The sequence below is a fragment of the Mastigoproctus giganteus genome, chromosome 1 (genome assembly GCF_048544385.1).
Source record: "Mastigoproctus giganteus isolate SK-2022 chromosome 1, ASM4854438v1, whole genome shotgun sequence".
In the NCBI taxonomy this organism is placed as follows: domain Eukaryota; kingdom Metazoa; phylum Arthropoda; class Arachnida; order Uropygi; family Thelyphonidae; genus Mastigoproctus; species Mastigoproctus giganteus.
The window spans coordinates 207,737,286-207,759,008 of NC_143575.1; the positions used below are offsets into that span (position 1 = coordinate 207,737,286).

A 21,723-nucleotide genomic window follows, 5' to 3' on the forward strand; every position below is an offset into this window, starting at 1 on the left:
CAATAGATACTTCATAATATGCAATTAGTTAATTGCTATGCTTGCATCAAATTTTTTGTGTATAGAATTTGCTGTAATAAATTTATTACAGTTGATAAACAGCAATTTACTAAGTGTGGTGGACTTGCTGCATTATAGCCTGAGCTGCTCGTGCACCATAAAAAGCCAAACCAAACTAGGTGTTGAATAACAGCATTAGACATTTATCTTATTGCCACAATTCACCATACAGGAAAAAATGTATTTACTGCACAAACACTACTTTGGAGGATTAAACCCATCAGTTGATTGCACAAATGATTCCCCCCCCCCCCCAAATCAGTTTACTGGAATAACTGAGCCCTGCCCTCCTGACTAAACTTTGTCACTATTAATTTTAAAAGTCTAATGAAAATATAAAAATGTGTCAAAGTTGGCAGTGCCATGTATATAATTTCACATGACTGTCAATGAGTTAAAGATATGAGGTAAACCAAAAAGTTTCCAGACTGGGCAGTAAAATTGATTTGGGCTTACCTTAATTACACTTTGGCATTGTCCCCTTCAAAGTAGCCTCCTCCAGTATACAGAGATTCCAGTACCTCCTTGCCCACTGGAGCATCTCTGGAACTCTTGTTTCATGATGCTGTCCTTTCTGCAGTTCAGCTGAATCTCCACGTCTTCATATCTTCATCCTTTTACTTGAATTTTCATTTTGGAGAACAGGAAATCACAGGAGGCCAGGTTGGGAGGATAAGCAGGATGTGGGACCATTGTCCTTGGCTAAAAACTGCCAATCTTGATTGCTCCGTTTGTTTTAAGTGTTTTCTCCTAACATCCTCCTTCAAATGCCTTAGGACCAGTCCCGATGTAGAATGTGATTTACAGTTTTACTTGGCAGAAGGAATGCCTGATAAACAATTCCCTCATTGTTAAAGAAAGCAATCAGCATGCTCTTGACATTTGATCTGGTCTGACTTTCCTTTTTTGGATGTGAAGATGAACTTTTCCCCTTGGAGGACTGCTACTTTGCTTCTGGATCAGAACCATGAACCCAGTTTTCATCTCCTTTTATGAACTTGGAAGGGAAGCTTCTGTTTGATGCTCAGCGAGTGGGGGTACAAATTTGCAGCAATCTGCCTCATGTTTAAATTTTCAGTTGAAATGCTTTAGCATGTGCCACATGAAAGGCCTAGAATGCCATAAATATCATTCATCGTATGCTGTCTGTCCTCTTGGATAACATAATACACTTCTTAAGCATTTTCGTCTGACTTGATGAATAACCTAATCACTCAGTCCTCAACCAGCATTTGGATGCCTTGGAAATGTGAATACCATTGAAAAGTTTGTGTTCTATCCATAATATCATCATTACCAGACTGTTTAAGCATTTTGTGAGGATCTGCAGCAGTTTTCTAAAGTTTGACAGAATTTGATGCAAATTCACTGTTCCTTAACATCTGCTACCTTACAAAAAATTGCAAGAAACACTCAACAGAAACACACACCTAAACACCAATTTTACAAAAGCACACTCTATTGGCACAAAACTTGCCACACTAACTCGCAATGAAATAATTCAGCAGTTTCTGACAGCACACTGCTATACTGATGCACTATGGCACATAGATACCGATGTGCCTAAAAAATCTCCAAAAAAAACAAACACTGCTATACTAAGTGTTATTGGTGCTCCATGCGACCAATCAAACTTTTGGCTTGCACCTCATATATCCATTTACTTATTGCTGTGAGGGTAGGGATTAATCCAGGAAATTTTTGAATGAACTACATATATCCTTAATAAGTTGTGTAGGTAGTTATTTCTTTTGAGAGTTCATTTTTTCTAACAGATGACAAATGGAATTAATTTCTTGAAGCTTTAGCATTAGCTATTGGACTACTGCTAGAAAAGAAATACTCTGATGGTGATTAGCTGAATCAGTTTGTTAGATATTTCATTTGGTACCATTAACAGCTTATTACAGTGCTATCAGTTTTGTCATTAATGGATAGCACTACCTGAAAATTTGGTTTGCAACACAGTGGACAACGAATACGGTTCACTCAATCACAAATGTTAAAGTACAGCACAGGAAGACATTGCTTGAAATATTTTTTTAATGAGGAATATAAGAATAGAATATCTTGTTAATGATATAGTACGTTGCTGTAAGTTGCATTTAGTCAAGGAGAAAGTATGATTGATTGGGGATTTTTTTTTTTTTTTTTTCTTTCTGTTTGTTGGGGTTTTTTTTTTTTTTTTTTTTTGTCAGATGCAGAAAAAGTCTGCATCATTTAGCCATTCTTATGCCCAATACATTGGGCACCTCCGTAGCCAGGTGGGAAGGAGCAGCAATGCGTAGCACATGCTTCTTGATTAGACCAGGGTTTGAGCTCGTCACTACCAAATACGGATGATGCGGAAAGGTCAGGGAATGACCACCGCATAACCCTGGAGCAATATGGCTTTAGTTGCTAATGCTCCTAAAAACCAAAAAACAAACAAACAAACCAAATACAGTAAACTTTGTAAAGTCTGGAATTTTTTTAAAATTCAGCACATTTTAGAAAAAAAAAATTAATATCTGGAAATATTAAGAAAGTAATCTAGCACTCATACCAGTGAACACATTTGTCTTTACGAATCCAAGCAAAAAAAAAAGGGGGCTATATTTCTCTCTTTACAGGATTTGAAGCACTGTTTTGTCCCTTAAATTTTGCTAGCCACAAAAACAATGCAATGAGTTGCTGTGTTATTTCACTGCTTTCAACAGAAGGTCTTGCCAAGAGGTTAATCGACCATTTGTTTAAAAGATGAGACTGCCATGGCAGTCTGTTTCAGTACTGGGACAACTGGTCCCAGATAATAGATGGTCTGTAATGGCAACATGCAGACAAAACAGTTAAAGAAGTTCAATGTGAGCTTCCATGCACTGTAAAATCAAAGTATTCAAAGTTGTAATATAGAGCTGTCTATTTTGTCTGCGTGTTGTCACTAGAGACCACATGCTATCTGATGAGGGACTAATTAATCCTGAAACATATTGTAATAGCAGGCTCATCTTTTAAACAACTAGTCAATTAAACTTTTGGAACAGCATCTGTTTGAAAGTAATGCAATACCAGAACAGCTTGCTACAAACCCAAGTTTGTTCTGCAGTGAGAAATAAGACAATTTTATTATCTGTATAGTCTAAATCCTGCAGCTGCAAAAGCAGATGGAAGGACAAAATAGCCCTGCAAACATCTTTTAATTTCTATAAAGGCTATATCATTTTAGCCATGAGTTTGAATTTCTCTCTTTTGGTAACTTATCAGGAACTTCTTTTTGCAAATACTACCCCAGGGGCTCACATCTGGTGAGTATGGGCTTGGCACACCCAGGGTCCTGAGCTAGATATATCATTCTCCTCTTTCTTGGTGATTTCCTTATACTTCTCTCTCTCTCTCTCTCTCTCTCTCTCTCTCTCTCTCTCTCTCTCTCTCTCTCTCTCTCTGGGTCACAGGGTAAATCAATTTTTTTTTTTTTTTTTTTTTTTTTTGGCTGGTGCAGCAAAAGCCTCAGGCTTCCTTGCACCATATGACTAATTATTATTATTACAGCTGTTGCTGGTCTTACAGCACTTGCATGAACTTGTGACTTTGATGTCACATTTGGACAACTGAGAGCAAAGAGGATTAAAAAATGCCACGTGTGGATACAGTTAGAAAAATCTGTGCTTAATCTCTTCCGTAAATAGTGACTTACTGACGTGCTGGTCTTGGCGCATTATAGCCTTAGTTGCTAATGCGCCAATAAAATCCAAACCAAACCAAACTGACATATGCAAATGGTAGATTTAACTCCATGTGACCAAAGTTTTGTTACCAATTTAGTCTATATAGCTCATCAGCTGCATGACTAAAACAGAGAGAAAAACAAATAGATCAAGGTTACTCACTTGGCTTCTTACTCTGTTGTACTAATTATGGAAGAGAAAGCCTAGTGAGCATAATTCATAATTTCCTCTTTTGTATTCATTCATATATGAATTGGCTCATCTCAAATTGATTGTTTCTATATTATGTATTTGAATATTAAATGTTATTTTATGTGTAACTGTAAAAATGCCTATCTTTATTTTTATGTAGTTAGATACTTTGCAGCATCAGATGGCTTCTAAAGGAGGTTATGAATATGCGCTGCCTGTTAATGTTCAAATTCCAGTAGTAGATGTGAAAAATTAGGTAAGCCTAGATATCTTCCATATTTATTAACATACACAAATTAATACAAGCAAGTCATAAATGAAATTCTGAATGAAGAGTATAGAATTTTAATTTCTTGTTAGCTTTATAAGATTTTTCATAAAAGAAAGTCTTAATGTCTTATTAAAAAAAGTAATTTTTTTATTCACTGAGATATTGATACCAAACATTAAATATCTATTTGTTTTCCACAAAATATTTTTCTGACTCTAAAGATTTGTAATTGAGTTGTAGTATGTTTTAAAAATTTGCTTACTTATTTAACACTTTAGAATGTGCATTGGGCTGTATGAAGTCCTGCATATTTTCATAGCTATTTTCTTAGGAATAATAATCCTAGCTCATAATAATCCGTGCCCACTCATTTTATACCTGAAAATATTTAAGCAATATATGTGCATAGCTGCCAAATCTCAACATTCAATATTGAGACACTTCTTTTTTACCTATTAACCACTCACGTTCATAACTTAGTTTTCCATTTTTTTTTTTAAAAAAAAAAAAAGTTATGGCTTTGCTATCAAATTTGGAATTTGAGCACAAATTTTTACTATTCATCACTAGCTAACAAATCAAACTGAGGCATTGATACTGTGTTATATAAAATGTGTAACTCGCAAAATGAAATTACCATAACATTAAACCATATTTTATATGTATGGCATGAAACTAAATTTGATTTAATACTTCCTTTAGTAAGTTGCAAAGAAATATGATGCAGTTGTTAACCTATACCAAGAATGTTGTGCAATCGTGAAAAAGGTAACACATTTGTTTTCATATGCTGTATGAAGTAGGGATTTTTGTTTCAAGTGGAAGGAAATGCAGTGTAAAGCATTCGAACAAATAAGTATAATAAAAATGTACAGTGTTTAGAAAGAAATGCAAAAGGTATGTTTCAGAGCAAAGATGGTAGTGTTGTATGTATTGAATAATTATTTGCATCGTTTATTTATCATAGAACATAATCTTCCTCTCAGCTGCATTCACCATGTAGGTGTATTATTTAGGAATGTTTCTCAATAGTGAAATAATGAAAAACATGGACACTGAAGACCAGAAATAGCAAGCATTATTAGCGAAATTGGATAGAGAAGGAAAGAAGTTGTGATGACTAGTGATCATAATCAATTATGGCATTTTCATAATCTATTTGCAAATTAGGTGATTATGAGAAATTGACAAAAAAAATTACAATGGGAGATTCAATCCAGTGTTATTAGAACTAAAGATAGTGCTGTTATCACTCGGCCAATAGTTCCATTTGGTTACTGTTGTTAGCTTTGTAATAAAGTAATTTGCATATAACTGATTATGAAAATACCATGATCAATTATTATAGATTTTGTAACTGACTAATTTTCATATAATTGATTATTGATCATTCAATTATGACATATTAATTGTTAATGATCACTAGAAAGTGGTAGTGATGACTTGGAAAAATTCTGATTGCTGCCATCTGTCATTACAGATGGCAATAATCAGAATTCAAAATTATTAAAGCATTCAAACTTAATAATGCCCCTATTCAGGGCTGGCTCAAGGGTATATGGCACCCCCCCCCTTCCTGCCAATGTGAAGATTTTTTAGAATGATTAATTTTATCAATTTGTGCCAAGGTTTAGGAGTGTTGACCCCCCCCCCCAAAGCTGGCCCTGCCCCTATTATGGTAGACTAAACTGGAGTGGCAAGGATATTAAAAGAGGAGATTGAGCACTTGGTGGTAATAGGCAGTCCATGTCAACTGATAACTTTCTTTGCTGTAAAGAGGACTTCATGCCATCAGAAGTGAATGAATATTATAAAAGTGCAAAAAAAGAATGATGGGTTTAAGCAGTTTTTAATTAATGCATACCACCACATGAAAAACATTTTGAAATATATGTATTTTGTTCTTTATGGGTATATGTTTAGCTATACCAATAGAATTGTAGTAAACACTGGCAAGTCTTTCTAATAAGGAAATACAAGAAAACTGCTGAGTCTTCAGTGTAGTCCCTATTATGTTTTACACACTTCCTTCGGTGCTGCACTAAAACCTGTCATACAAAATACGGAGGATGCGGAAAGGTCGGGGAATGACCACCGCATATCCCGAAGCAATATGGCCTTAGTTGCTAATGCTCCTAAAAAAAACCAAAACAAAACAAAAAAGCACTAAAACCTAAAGTTCTGGAATCCATCGTGTACCTTCAAAATCTGAGTTTGCAATGAGAAATTACTGGTGCCAAATTCACTTCGTGATCTAGAAGTAGTTTTGAGGGGGAAGAAAAAAGACAAATTGATGAACTTTTGACTCAAACGTTTATTGCAATCAATCCTAAACAGTCCAAGAGAGCTGATAACTCTAGGTGGATTATTTTTACATGGGTCAAATGCAAGTGCACAACTCTTCAAATAGGCCTCTGGGGTTGGGAAAGTTCTGACTCATAACTGCAATGCAACACACCAACAGTCTATAATTAAAACTTTATTAAAATAATAATAATAAAATTTGTTGTAAAAATAAAAGTAAAATACGCTGACTGTAAACTTAAAAGCAATAAAATGATTGATAAAATTAAAATATATGAAATTAAAAGCAATTAAAAACAACTGTAGCTTTCAAAGACGACCACCTCCTTTATCAACAGTAAAAGTTAATTGTTATGGCACATCCTTAAATAACATCCATAGGATCACGGCTTGCAGCACGTGTTACTGTAGGAGCATGGGCATTATCCTCCACATGTGCATGGAGACCGGAAATGGCTCGGGAGCATGCCAAATGGAACTGTTCATCCCGTCCAAGAATTGCGGTTTCAAAGAGGGGATGAATACAGACATCTATCTCTGTTGATGGTATTATGTTCCGAAGAACAAATCCGCAAGCTCTTGAACCATTTGAGGTTCCATTACCTATGCGAACGATCAACGATGATGACATTGCCTGGAGAAATTTGGTCGTTCACCTCCCAGAAGTGTTCATTTTTTTATTTTTACAACAAATTTTATCCTGTCATATTTTATTATTTTAATAAAGTTTTTCAGTTATAGACAGTTGGTGTGTTGCATTGCAGCTATTATGAGCAAGTGCAAATGTTTGAATTGACCATGGTTCAAGCCTGTGTGACTAATAAATATGGTATTGTACTTTTATTCTCTCCATCTTTATATGCAAACAAATAAGTATAATCCTCTGACCTTGTGTGGCTGTCCCAGAGTATAAACTGCAAATTTACATGCTGCACAAGTTTTCACTCTAAAAATTAAAATGTTATTTAAATGAAAGCTATTTCCCAAACAAGAAAACTGCATGCCAATCTTCACTTCATCTGTGTTTTGGTGACCAAAAAGGTGATAATCACATGGAGTTAAGTCTGATGAATATGAAAGATGAGATAGTACTCAGAGTTCATCTCCTCTAACTGATTCACTGTAGAATGGGTAGTGTGAGAACTGGTGTTATTGTTCTACAGGTACATACCTGAGGACAGCAAACCATGTTTCTTTCAAATTACTGGCTTTAAATGAATCATAAGCACATTGTACTATTTGTCATTCATTAATATCACTCTTACTACTTCCAGATAATGTTCCAGAAACGCTCCTTTATTGATTCTAGAATGCATGCTTTCCTGGCTGATGCTTTGGTATTGAATTTCTTTGGTCCAAGTGAGCCTGTATGGTGCTGCTCGGAACTTCCATGTTTGTTTCCTGGTGTGTAAATAGTGCCTCCAAATTTATCTCTGGTTATTATGTGCTCTAAAAAGGCATCCCGATTGTGCTTATACTATCCAAGGAGCATGGAATATACATTAAGTTCTTGTTCCTTCAGGTCTAGTGTTAAACTCAGAAGAATCGAAGCACACTTTTTGGAGATGTAACTTCTCCTCCTTGACAATGATAATATGCACTGAACCAACACTAATTTTGCATATTGTGGCAATTTCTTCAATAGTAATGTTTTCCTGGTGTTGACTTCTGGTGTTGTGATATAATGTGCTTGCCCTGATTGAGGAAAATCCTCAATGCCTTTAATACCTTTCTTAAACTAATTAATTTAAGAATGTTACTGAAGGTGTTGAGGATTTTTTTTTTTTTTTACCCACTTGTAGGCTTCCTGTTGATTAATGCACACTTCACTACACATGACATTTTAAATTAGCTGTTTCGAGATAACAGCAGCATGTGGTGCCATCCCTGTGGCTGCTCTGTTGTGAACAAACTTTGTTCAGTAACCTTACTTAACAGTTTTTGGCATAATATGCATTTTATGTTGGTTTTATAGTTTTCATATGTTTTTCCAGTATATTTCACCATCATTTAAAAAAAAGAATACTATAAGTAGTAGATGTTTTGTAGTATCAGTCTGTCAGTTTCAACATGTAAATCTACCAGCAGGTGTCATGAAGGCTGAAAGAATTGATGATGAAAGAAATGAAAAAATGTCCATGACAGCTAAGTCTGGACAACAGGCATCATTGTATTAAACATAACTTTGATTCAGCATTTCTGAAGATCACAAAGTCAGCAACAGTATCTTCCTTGAAACAATTGTAATCACAATCAGAAAGAAGTATACCAGCTTATTGAAAGCGTACTGTACTGGTAAGCAGTCTTATGGCTTGTCTTGGTATAAAATGTGTACATTTTTAATTAAATTTAGACAAATTTTAAAAGAAGATCTTGCTTTTTTTTTCTGATAAATTAAAATATTTGAAAACCTGTACTGCTCGTAATTCTAAAATTAATTTTAAAAAAATTAATGTAAATAATTAAAATGATTTACATTAATTGTTTACATAAATTTACATAAATTAATTTACATGTAAATTTTATATTAATTTACATAAATTAAAATTACACTTAATTTTAATTTAAAACACAATATCAAAAATTTGAAACTTTAAATCTAATCTTATTATAGAACTTGCCTGCGCCCCCCCCTCCCCCCTTTGATTTAAAAATTAGACTATAAAAATGACTGGAACACTAAAGATAAAAGGCATGCGATACTAGAATTTGTTTTATTTAGTCACCAAAAAACAAATCTAATGTAATAAAAACCAACTCCCCAGTCCTTGAAAATGACTTTTTGAATAAAGTCATTTTCAAGGACTGGCTAACATACTGCAAAAAAAAGAAAAGGTTTAAATAGTGTTTGTTGTAGTAAGTGAGAGAGTATCCTTGTGCACATGCTCAAATGCCAAATAAAAAATCAGAAATTATGAACATCATACAAGGGGGTATCAAAGTTTTTCCCCTGAGCTTCTCTGTATTTTATGAACATTTTTTTTTTACTGTATTGTCTTCTTTATCCAGTAATAGATGCAAAAAGTTTTATTGCTCTTTCTTTTGTTGCAGAGCTGAATGTGTGAGAGAGTATCATCATGGATAAAGTTTTGAATTATTTGAAATCGATCCATTATCAAATTCTTGTTTTAGCAGTGAAGGACTGACTCCATAAAAATGTGTATGCTGTATGGGGATATCTGTCCATCATATGACATTGTAAAACATTGGTGGGGACAGTTCAAGTGTGACCAATAATATCCATAATGAAAGAAGCAAACTTTATTCTGCAGAATTTTGTTTCTAATGCAATTCATACGTTATGGCCTAGGGATGATACTTTCTTCCAATATAGAAAGCACTGAAGATTAATAAATTCAAAGAGAAAAAACTTGCATTTTCAACTAACTTGCATTGCTAATAATCTAGAACCCCATAAGCCAAAACACCATCCTCCATTTACAATAATTTAGTAAAATCCGCCTACCTTGTCAATCGCAGTTATGAAAGACCAATGAGAGAAGTGCAGAGACGGTATACATTGAACATTAGAACAAATTGATGTGGTAAAACTTTAAACCGGTAGCCATTTTTATACATAAGATTAAAAAAAAGTTGGTGCAAGTTTACATGTTTTCACTGGGGTGATTTGTATGGTGATGCAATCCACTGAAATGCTATAACTTCATATATTTAATGCACTTATAGCATTTTTTTAGTAAATTGCTGACTTACTTTGACAGACAACTGACTTTCTGTTGTGAATTCATAAGACCAAACTATGATTTCCATACAGCAATCAAAGTCTCTGCTAGCTCTGAATGGAATTAATAGATAGCAACCCAACTGGAATCATTAAATTAACAGCATTTAACTTAATTGTAATCGTATTTGGAAAATAACTTTTTTGAACTAAATTGAAACAAACAGAATTTAAAAAAATAAATGACAACAGTACTTTTAATGTGACTGAAGGCAAAGAAATAGATATTTTTCAGAACAGTTCTGTCACTTACAATATGAGGACTGACCAGATGCTATTGTGAAAGAAGAAAGAATTGACATAGTAGTCCTTGGTCAGAAACTGACAAGTGCACAAGGAAGCATAAAATATAACAGGTTATTCCGTGCCCGCGCGTGTGTAAAAGCTGAATTCTTTCTGGTTCAGTTTTAGAACTGCTCTTGACAGTCAAGTCTGAACAGTATTGTTAAACAAAACTTGACTCAATTTCTGAATATGTGCAAAGTCTGCTACAAGTAACTTTTTGGAACCAACCATAATCATTTGATGTCTAACAGAAATTTACAGACAAAAAAATGTTAGCTCAATTAATGTTTAAAAGCATATTGTACTGGTAAACAATCCTATAGCTGTATTTTACTATAAAATGTGTATTGTCAGTGAAACTTAATTTCTAGCACAGTGGCGCCTCCGTAGCCAGGTGGGAAGGAGCAGCAGTGCGTAGCACACGCTTCTTGATTAGACCGGGGTTCGAGCCCGTCACCACCAAATACGGAGGATGCGGAAAGGTCATTCAGGGAATGACCACCGCATATCCCGGAGCAATATGGCCTTAGTTGCTAATGCTCCTAAAAACCAAATAACAACAACATCTAGCACAGTGTGGACTTTAAAAAAATAAAGTGTGTGTACCCTGTATGCACGAAAGATGTTTTATGTGAAAACATCCTTGACGAAACTCAGAGCTGTTTTAAGATTGAACGGCTAGAACCGAAGTTATGACCGATGTAACGTTTTATGCTCACACATACTACTTACTCTACCAAATGTTGGGAAGAGGTAAGCAAAATCCAAGCCAACTGTCTAATTCCCATTTGATTGTAGCCATTTGTTGACTAGTATGATTGCAACAATAGAAGTATTTGTATTGTTGCAATCTGCATTTTCATTACATTCCATTGTTAGCTGCCACTGTAGATGTTTGCACATTAATAATTTTCTGATTAGTGAAAGGCACTGAGTGCCACACTGCTATAGATGAGTGTTCAATGATACCCAAGTCAAATGCAGAGCATTGTTGAAAGTATCCAGCAAGCCAACCTAAGAAAATAAAGACTGAGGTAGCAATGAGAACAAAAAAGACTATAGAGACTGTGTAAAAGAGAAACCAAAAATCGAGCATTGGGTTTAGCAGTGCCTTCAACCAGCAATGCTGCTCCATCTAACAACGATGTATCCAAAGTGACTATTATGTACAACAGAACATTTCTCCAATTGTGGAACAGATGAGTTTAAATGATCAAGCTCCTTTTCCTTATGCCGACTACCATTTACATAAGAATGCACATCAAGAGTTTGAAAGGATATTTATCAAAAATGATTTCTATTCTGTATTAGCTATCATCTATGGTTTGAAAACAACACAAAGAAACCAGCTGCTAAAGATACACCATTGAAATGCACTGCATTTCCCAGTGTTGACATCGACGGGATCCTTGTGTGTAATAGCTGTAGAGGATCACTTAAGAACAAGGATCTTAAGTGTTACCCAATGGCCAAGTGATACAATGGTTGGCTACATTTCTCCTAACAGTGACATGCAGGATATAATTGGCTTAATTCGTTTCATTTTGTTGCCATACTCTTACTAGCATATCCATGATCATGAGCAGCAATTTCAACGTTAACTTTGGATTGGAAGAAACTAAATTGTTAATTACTTTCCTGCAAGAAACGTTTGATCTAACTCTCAACACTAATCCCTCAATTTCAACTACAAGATTGGGTACCTCAATCAATGCTGTTTTCCAGAGATATTTAGATACATTGCAATCTCAAGTATATGTCTCTTACTTTAAAGTTATTATTATATTAGTACCACTCTTATACCAAGTGAAATTAATAATATAGTTTATTAGGCTGTTCGCCTACATTACTATACATTAAAGTGATGTTTCAGGTATCTTACCAATACCCGTGATCAGACCATGCTATTGGGGAAAAGGAAAATAGAAAAGGTTACAAATTGTGAATATTCTGGAATAATTTCGCATGGTATTGATTTAATAATAACCTTAATAGCAAACAACCAAGTAGCTTCCTTCCTTAACTATATTGGATCTCTTACTTTGGTTATCATAAATCCATTGTATCTTGTCTTCTAGCTGAAATTATGGAAATTTGTGAATGATCAAAAAATATTTACAATACAAAAGCTCTTATTTCATAATTAATATATACAAATCAAAATACCTAAAAGAAACATGAAGATTAGTAACCTTTACGGAAATGAAGCAAATGGCATCATTTTTACATTGCATTTTAGTGACATATTGGTTTTACTTCAATCCAAAATTTAGTAGGTGCTGCCAAAGATGTTTTCACATAAAAAAAAAAAAAAAAAAACCCTGCCTACAAATACTAATATTCAGCTTTTTGGAAGTTGGCAGTTATCTATGCATTATTATCCCATAAACATATGACAATGGTTTTTGATTATAAAAGTTTGAGCACTTATAAGAATAATCCCTTGCTTGCTACTACACAAACTATTTAAACTTACCAATTTCAGTATATAAGACAGTCCTCATAAATGACATTATTCAAAAAAAGTACATCAGTACAGGTTGAGCTTTGAGCTGAACTTGATTTTTTATTATTTTTTATTAAACTGCACTTGTCTTTTGGTGGCTCACTAAAAAGAAATTCTAATATTGCATGCATTTATTTCTCTTTGGTATTTAGAGTGAAAGGATTCCACAATTTTTAAATGGGAAAAAGGGGGCATTATCTTGCATTATGAGATTTGATCGTGAGAACTCAATTTCATGATAACCGAATCTTTGATATTTTTAAAGTAATTTCCAGATCAAGTATATCATATTTTCATGTAGTTCTAGTAAAAATTACATGATCTCCTGATTTCTGAAAGTTAGAGGTTGGCAGCTCTGCAAATAAAATAACTGATACAAAGCACAGTACAGTAAATTGAGGTGGTGGGGGTCTTCACATATTAAATGGCTGAATTTTATCTGTAATAAAATTCATATATTGATGCCAAGAAGAAAGAAAGATTTTGTTATACCTCTTATATTTTAGTCAATTAAACCTGATTATAGAAAGATTATTTGTAACTGCATGATACATCTACAGGAAAAAAACCCGATTGATCTGTTTTGTTTGAAAAGGGGGCTGTAGCTCAGATTTAGTGCAAATGAGAAATTTTTTAAAAATTATAACATGAAATTTAGCAGTGAAGGCTATTTTCTTATTTCACTAAAGGGGAAAAAATTGCATCACTCTTCATAAATTGATTGTGTTTAGTATTTAAATAATATTTGATTGGTTTTAGCAGTTTATTGGAAAGAACTTTCATGCATTTTATCAGTATTTTAATAAATATAACTAGAATACACAAGAGGCCACTTTATTAGTTTTCTGGGTTCTTCATGGAATGGATTCAGTGATATATCAAAATCATGCCATAGGGTTGGTTGGTGGTCCATGTCAACTCAGTTGCTTCCCATGTTTGTTACAAATTCGATGGTTGCAGATCTCTACTCTGAAGAGCTTGTTCCACCTCATCTCCCAGATGCTAAGTTTTATTCATATCTGATGAATAGGGAGCCACAGCAGGAGGTTGAATTCATTTGTGTACCTGGAACCAGTTGTGTTCAATTCTGGCCTTGTGACATACTTTATCTTGTTGGAAGGATACATTTACAGATAGATATGCTGCAGTTATGAGGGGAGGGTGCACATGATTGGAAACCATAAGGAAAATGTGAATTATTTGACAATTTTTTCTTAAAATGCAAAATTTGATGTAGCACTTCCTTAGGGATGATGATGTTGTCATATGTGAATATTTATTTGCATTGTTTATCATAATGGAATATACTCTTCCTCTTAGCTGGCTTAATTATGCAGGTAATTTTCATAAATATGTTTCCTGATAGAAAAATAGCAATAAAATATGGTCGTGGAAGAGAAACTGCACATATGGGAGAAAGAGGCAGTGACAACTGCCAAAAATGTACCATTTTCCACTTGCTACAGATTGTAGAAAATAAAGTAATTCCGAGCTATATTCCATTGCAGTGACCTTTTGACTTACTAAGAGAGATTAATGAAAAAAATCAACTCAAAAGAATCTTTTTTTCAGTGCCAGCATTGGAAGGCGACTCAATAGGCTACAATTGATCTCTTGTGAACAATCTGAAGTATGTGGGATTCCTCTAAAAAATTTCCTTTCATTTCTCCAGTTTTAAGAGGTTAATAGTCAGGAGAAAAGCTTTATGAGCTTTTTCTTAGTCACCAAATTGAAAAGTACAAGTGATCGCTAGTAAGTGGCACCAACTCATATCTGAATCCAGGTCATGATCCAAAAAAATTCTGAAAGAAAACATTAATGAACTATTTGAGAGGAAAGAACTTCTGGGAACTTCAGGTGAAGACAATCCTAAACAGGCCAAGCAAGCTGATAACTCTAGGTATGTTATCATCACTTCTGCAGAAATTTTGTTCATATGCCTTAATTCTGGATTGAATAAAGCAGCTTGCTTGTTTCTTTTAAATGTTGTTAACATTTGAAATTTTGAATGTAGCTCTTCATCCTAGTTTACCTTGCATCCATGCACTGAGGTTGTTATGCCTAATGACCCTAGTGTATAGAGGTCATTATGTGTAATATGTTTAACTAGATATGGTGAAGGATGTTATTTGCAAATTTGTTGTACCAACAGTTCTTGAATCTTCCACTTCCATTTTGGAAGTTGATTGCTATCATAGGTACAACCTCTATAAAGGAGGTTGTTCCAACTGTTATTTTGCTATATATTACTTCGTTTTAATAACATCAGTGCAAGGGATACCAGTATGTCTAAATCAACCATTGTTTGGAATGATATACTCCATTAGGTAGCATTCTCTAAATCCACTCTTTGGGGAATTCACAGGATCCCTTTCATTATTACAGCAATCAAGAATGTCAGGTAGTGTGATAGTTGTAAGCTGCAACCCATAAAAACCAAGGCTGAGTAACTTCCTTTATATTGTACTCACTTTTAGCCACTTAGTTATGTATAGACCTATAACTTCACTTTGCAAAAATGACTCTCAGTAAGACATTCTCTTGTATTATATCTTGTATTCTAGACTGACAGGTAACAAGTTTTTAAGTAATTTTATTCAAATCAGTTCACTGTACAAAATTTGTCATTTAAATGAAATCATTTGATCCTTTGAACATTTGATGACTTGATTCACCATTTGCGTTCGGCCTTCTATCTGCTCACAGCATGAGCTGCAAGAGAATGCAGCATTATCCAAACCCACTTAAGTAAATTTCAGCAGATCTCAGTGAATAAGCTTCACCCAGATGATTTTTCTGGTGGAATAGTTTTTAGGACAACATAACAATCATAAAAGTTAGGTGATACCTTAAGTTTTAAACTGACAACAATGTAAACCAGGGCAACACAGATCATGCAAGCCAACAAGCTTAGCTGAAAAATTTGTTTAATAATGCACTATATTCAATCCACTCCCAGGTTACTTAGTCTTCTACTCCTCTAGCTGCTTCATTATTGTTTAGGATATTTGGCACCTGGTTTCTGATGTATGGTACATTAGCAGAGACAATGCCTTTCTTGGTGTTGACTTAGCTTTTCAAGGTGTTTTTTTTTTTTTTTTTTTTTTTTTGTAGTTGTTGGCACATCAGCTTCTGTGGCCATAATGCACCTCCCAAGGTTTTTGCAGTACTTTGATCCAAGCCCAAGGTGGGATTCAAACCTGCAACCTTTGGGTTGCCAGGCAAGGTGTTTCAAGAGATCTCTATAATAATTGTGCAGGATAGTAAGGGAAAATCAGTAACAGAATTATGGAGCATTATTAATGAACACTCTTTTCTACCTGAACTGAAAACATCACCAACAGATTCTGTGCCAACACTCGTGGCACAGAATTTGTTGGTGATGCTGATAAGTTAGATTGATTATATTTCTAAATTTGATAAAATTTTGTATTGCTTATGGAAATAGCCCATTAATTTCTTGATAACTGATAACCATTTTTATTTGATTTTTTTTACAGAATTCTTTCACTTTAGTCAAATAGACTATTTACATTGTTCATTAAAATTTTATTTATTTTTTTTTTACAGATGTGTGTCTGTGCCACATATATGTAAACATTTTTGTGAATAGGACTTCATTAGAAGCAATGAATTTTAATTGTCACATTTGTGACTGGGTAACATTGTGACTAGCAAGCAAAACTTTTAGAATGTAATGGCACCTTAATTATTGTGCAAGATGCCATTACTTTTGAAATGGCTTTCTGAGTTTTATCATGAAGTAGTGATGTGACAGGACATTGCCTGAATATACCAGAGTCTTTCTTTCTTTGTCTGTTCTCTGGGTTCCTTAATCTGGCAAAATTGTGCAACTGTCTAACTTTGTATATGCTGATTTTGACTTGTAAATTACTTATAAATAACTGTAAGTTAACAATGAAAAGGATTGGTAGTATTGTAAGATTTTAAATTATTCTTTTCAGCTATTCTTTTGTTTACAACATGGTAATTTTACTTTGTAATTATTGTTTTTAATTTTTTGGGATCCATGCTTTGAGTTTGCTTAGTTGAAATTTGTTTTTGTCTCAAATTATACTGACAATCAAATAATTTGCAGAAATCCTGTTGTATAATATTTCATTAAAATTATTGCACAGTATTCTGATTCCACATAATGTTTCATGAGTTAAGATTGAAAATGTTGCTCCTCACTTTGTTTAAAGGAATACAATTGAGATGTTCAGTTTATTTTCATGTTATAGAAATTAAAGTAAAACATACCACAGATAATAAAAATATACATAACCAAGTCTGTGTAATTTTAAAATTATTGAACATTGTTTGTGAAAAACATGCCATATTGAATTCTCATAAAATGGTTAATAATCCCATCTGTTTGTCGTTTTTTATAATGAATTTATGTGAAAATAATAAATGATTTTATATTTTTTGTGATTTCATTATACAAAAATTAAAGTAAATCTTTTGCATTTAACATTACACTCTGAACTTTTATCCCAAATCAGAATATTTTACTAAAATTTAATTTGAAAATATTAGTCTTTAAAGTTTCATGTAATTTTATTAAAAAAAAAAAAAAAAAAAAAATGATTATGAAAAACCATGCATGTGATTATTCTTAATAGCTTATCATAATTACGACATAAAGAACTAGCTCTAGAAAATTGTATATATTAGAATATGTATATTTTAGATGCACATTTTTAAAATGCAAATATTAATGTTTGCTATTTCAACATCCAGCACTTTATCATATAGTAAAAGCCAACAGTTTTAATATTGATAAACTAGGTTGAGATCAGTTGAAGCTGTAATGTTTTTATTTTTTTTAAATATTCACTTTATATTTTTATGTGCATGTATGATTAATCTGATGAAAATAATAATCACCCAAATATATCATGAATTACAAAATAGGTTTGGTGTGATTAATTTTTTCTTCACTTTTTTTTTTTATTTTAGTAAATAAATGCTTTTATTTTGTTTTATAATTAGCCTTGTTAACCATGCATATAAAAATATACTTACATTATTTTGAGTTCACTGTGTTCTTAAAAAAAAAAGTTGTAAAACAAAACATAGCAACAGTGAGCCTTCAGATACTTTAAATGTTTACAAAATGACAGAAATTGTCATTTTGATTCTGTATGATTATTATTCTTCATCTATAAAAGCCATTTTATACATAGCTGTATAAAAAGCTTATCAAAGTTCTGTTGATGTCATGTGTATTTTTCAAAAAAAAATTATAGTAAAGTGAGCTTTAATTTTATTTTAAAGTAAAATTAATGAACTGCTATAAATCTAAACTTAATATTATTAAATAAAATTACCTTTTTCCTCAAATGTTATTTTAAGGGCTTCCATAAACTATACAAAATATGAAATAGCTACTGATTCAAATTATTTTTTATATTATTCTGAGGCCTTTTTTTTTTCTCCAATTTCTTGTTTCTCCTAAAACAGTATAATTTATTGCCATACTTGTTAATAAATTTGATTTTAAAGAATCTTTCAAATGTCATATGGGTTAATTTGCTAGTTTTTGGAGGATGGAAGAAAAACAACACTGAAGACACAGTTGTCTTGTTTGTGCTGGCTGACTGTTTCTTTTGTACTTTTGCTTAGAGAATTCCAGATAAATTTTTAATTAATATTGTTATATAGGAAAGGTATATACGAGATTATTTGCTGGAAAACTAGTTTACTGCAAGCTTATTGGGTGGTTTTTTTTTTAGCTCCTGTGTATTCACACATGATTCCTCTATACTGTGTACTTAGGCTAGTGCTTTTCACATTGAAGCAATCTCTTTACCAGTTCTCCTGTGAGCAAAGTATAAATATTGTCTTTTTTTCCCACTCATTAAAGACCACAGTGGTTACAATGTATTTTAGATCACCTCAGCTTCTCATATCATTGAAAAGAAATTAACATGCACACACCCCTGTGGTTGTTGATGTTTTGGCCCATTTCCTTAGATTGATTTTATAATTAGTTTTCACCAGCAATATCCAAATTCTCCTTTTTTTTTTCTGCATATATTAAATTGAATTTTGAAATGTACACTCAGAATGGCTCTATTTTATTTTTTTTGTTTTGTTCATCTGTTTATTGAATTTCACATCTTTCTACAACATTTATACAGTATCTTTCAGCAACCTTAGATATCATTGGATACTATCCTTTTTCATGATGAAGTGAAAGATAGAATATGCAGTCTTTGTAAGGGGATAAGTAAGACATCTGATTTATAACCAAAGTTAAACCATGCATTAAAAAAAAAAATCCTTAGCTTGATGCTTACTTTAAAAATTTATTTTTAAAGTAAGCATATTGTAGACTCAGTGTATTTTTAAATTTTGCAATTTTGAAGGCCTAAAAATTTTATATACAACTTTAAATTATTTATGAATAAAATGATCTTTATTTATGGCAATGCTTCATTTTAATATCCACTATAAATCCTAGGTCACCATAAATCATTTTTTTACAGTATAATGATATTACTTCTTTTCATAAGAGGCTGTTCCTCTTTAGAAATGAAATTAATTAATTACACTTAGTTTTCTGTGTTGGTCAATTTTGCTATGTTTTTAACTTCTGCAATGATATACAAGGATAGTAACTGTTGTGTGTCTTTAAGAATACTTATTCAAATTTTTGTATATTTGAAGAAACCTTTTTTTTATTACTTTTCAAAAAGCAACAAAAAAATTTTTTTTTTTTTTTATTGCACGACTAGAGGAGAAATTTCTTCAACTATCACACATTTTTTATTACTATTTGTAATACACATTATAATAAACAGTAACGTTTACTTCAAATGCTTAACAAAAAATAAGTATAATATATCTCATTGCTAAATGAGAATTTAAGATAATTTTGAAATGTAATTATTTTTTGAACTTAATATTGTGCATAGTTTTATTTGAATTTTAAAAAAATTATAAAATGCATGAATTGATGAATAAAAGATACATCTGTCCTTTGAATGGTAATAAAGCTTGTGCCTTTAATATAAAAATGTAAATTTTTTTTGTCATCTATTAATTTACCATTAATTCAACAGGTCAGCAAGGGACGATGGTGTTGCATTAGTAATGAAATTGAACTAGATAAAATCACCATATATGTTTGAAAAGGTTAAAATTCTTTTGAACAAGTTACCTTTTCCAATTTACCATTTGAATTTTTATATTTTGCTTTGTAGTTTTTCTGACTGAAGTTTTCTCCATTATACATGTCATTCATTTATTAAAGTAATTGTTCCTTAGCAGTTTAATAACACTTAATGTTGGGTATTAGGTATAAGCCATACAATTAATCTGGTTTGTATGGCCTGTACCTAATGGCACACAGCTTCATGTGTTTGTATGTGTGGATGTAAATAAAACTTTCTAAGGAAATTTTTGTAAATGATCACCATTCACATACATAAATCAGAAGTGGTAATTTTTCTTTTTTCCAATATGTTTATGGTGCTGATAATTGAAACAGATTAGCAATAACCTCTCAGACTAACCCTTATTACTTTGAGTATAAACTTTAAATACTGCAAAGTTTGTAACTCCACTCAATTAATATCAAACTATATTAAATTATCTCCTGCTTGAGATGAAGCTTGTCAACACTTTCATAATGTTAAGTAAGAATATGTCACTGATTAAGTAATTTTTTTAAATTAATTAATTTAATATTTGCTTTGCCATGTATTTTGTGGCATTCAGTGCATTTTAGGTATTAATTCATTGTATTCACTTGTTATATTTTTATATAATTCCTTTGGTAAAGACTGACTTGTTTTTTTAATGATGCAAAGGATTTTTTTTTTTGGCTTAAACTATATATAAAGTATGTTATTACATCTAGCTGGGGGGCTGTGTTCATTTTTTTATTATTTTCAGCACTTAAAGCACATTCCAAATGAAGTAACTGATCACTTTCAGTACAAGCAGGACAGGGTGATGATTTATGAAAATTTCCTTTTGCTTCGAAGTCTCCAGTTTATCATTTTTCTTTAATAGACTGTTTAGTTTCTGCCGGCACTCTTCTATGCTTGTATATGAGTGTGAATGTTTTGTGATTTGTAAAACTTGTTACTTGAATTTTTTTAAGTTCTTTCAAATATTCATTAATTTTCAAAAATTAGTTGAACTTCCATTTTCTAGCATCAAAAAGTGCAGTCGTTTCCACTTCTTGAATGGGGCAAACTGAAGTTGATTGCAGATTTGTTCTAGTTTTACCAAAATCTCTTGATAATTCAAAAAATTATTCTGTTGGGTGCCAAATCTTGTACTTAGATTCTATATACACATGTACACACGCACACTTTATGGACAGTTTTTATTAAGATTTTAATATGGGATGTCTTTATCAATTCTTGTTATTTTTGCAACAGAAAATGTTTAGAAGTATAGATTTTTTTACTGTATTTTGTAAACTCATTTATCCCCATCATAACTTAAATCATAATATAATAGGATTAGTTAAATTTCAAAGCAATAACTTAGATTTTCATGAAAAATGAATACTGATACTGGTAATCAATATTTGTACTGGAATTGAGGTTTAAAGCTGTTATGAGAGGACTGCTCATTCTTAGAAGTATTCCACTAAAAGTGTTTACACTAAGAATTTTATGCATTTTAAATGCTG

At 32.4% G+C, this 21,723-nt stretch overlaps 1 protein-coding gene across 2 annotated transcripts in view; it reads left to right on the forward strand.

Moving 5' to 3' along the window:
- The window catches only part of Spec2 (CDC42 small effector protein Spec2), a 59,792-nt gene extending 38,319 nt beyond the window's left edge, over positions 1-21,473 (forward strand). Inside the window, exons 4-5 of one of the 2 annotated variants that reach the window (XM_090384112.1) lie at positions 4,117-4,212; positions 21,237-21,473. In XM_090384112.1, the coding sequence (XP_090240238.1) occupies positions 4,117-4,212 (96 nt within the window). In that variant the 3' untranslated portion in view covers positions 21,237-21,473. Of the gene's footprint in view, positions 1-4,116; positions 4,213-16,634; positions 16,913-21,236 lie in introns of those variants that run through there. The other variant, XM_090384104.1, reaches the window with a different exon arrangement.
- The last annotated feature ends 250 nt before the right edge of the window (positions 21,474-21,723 follow it).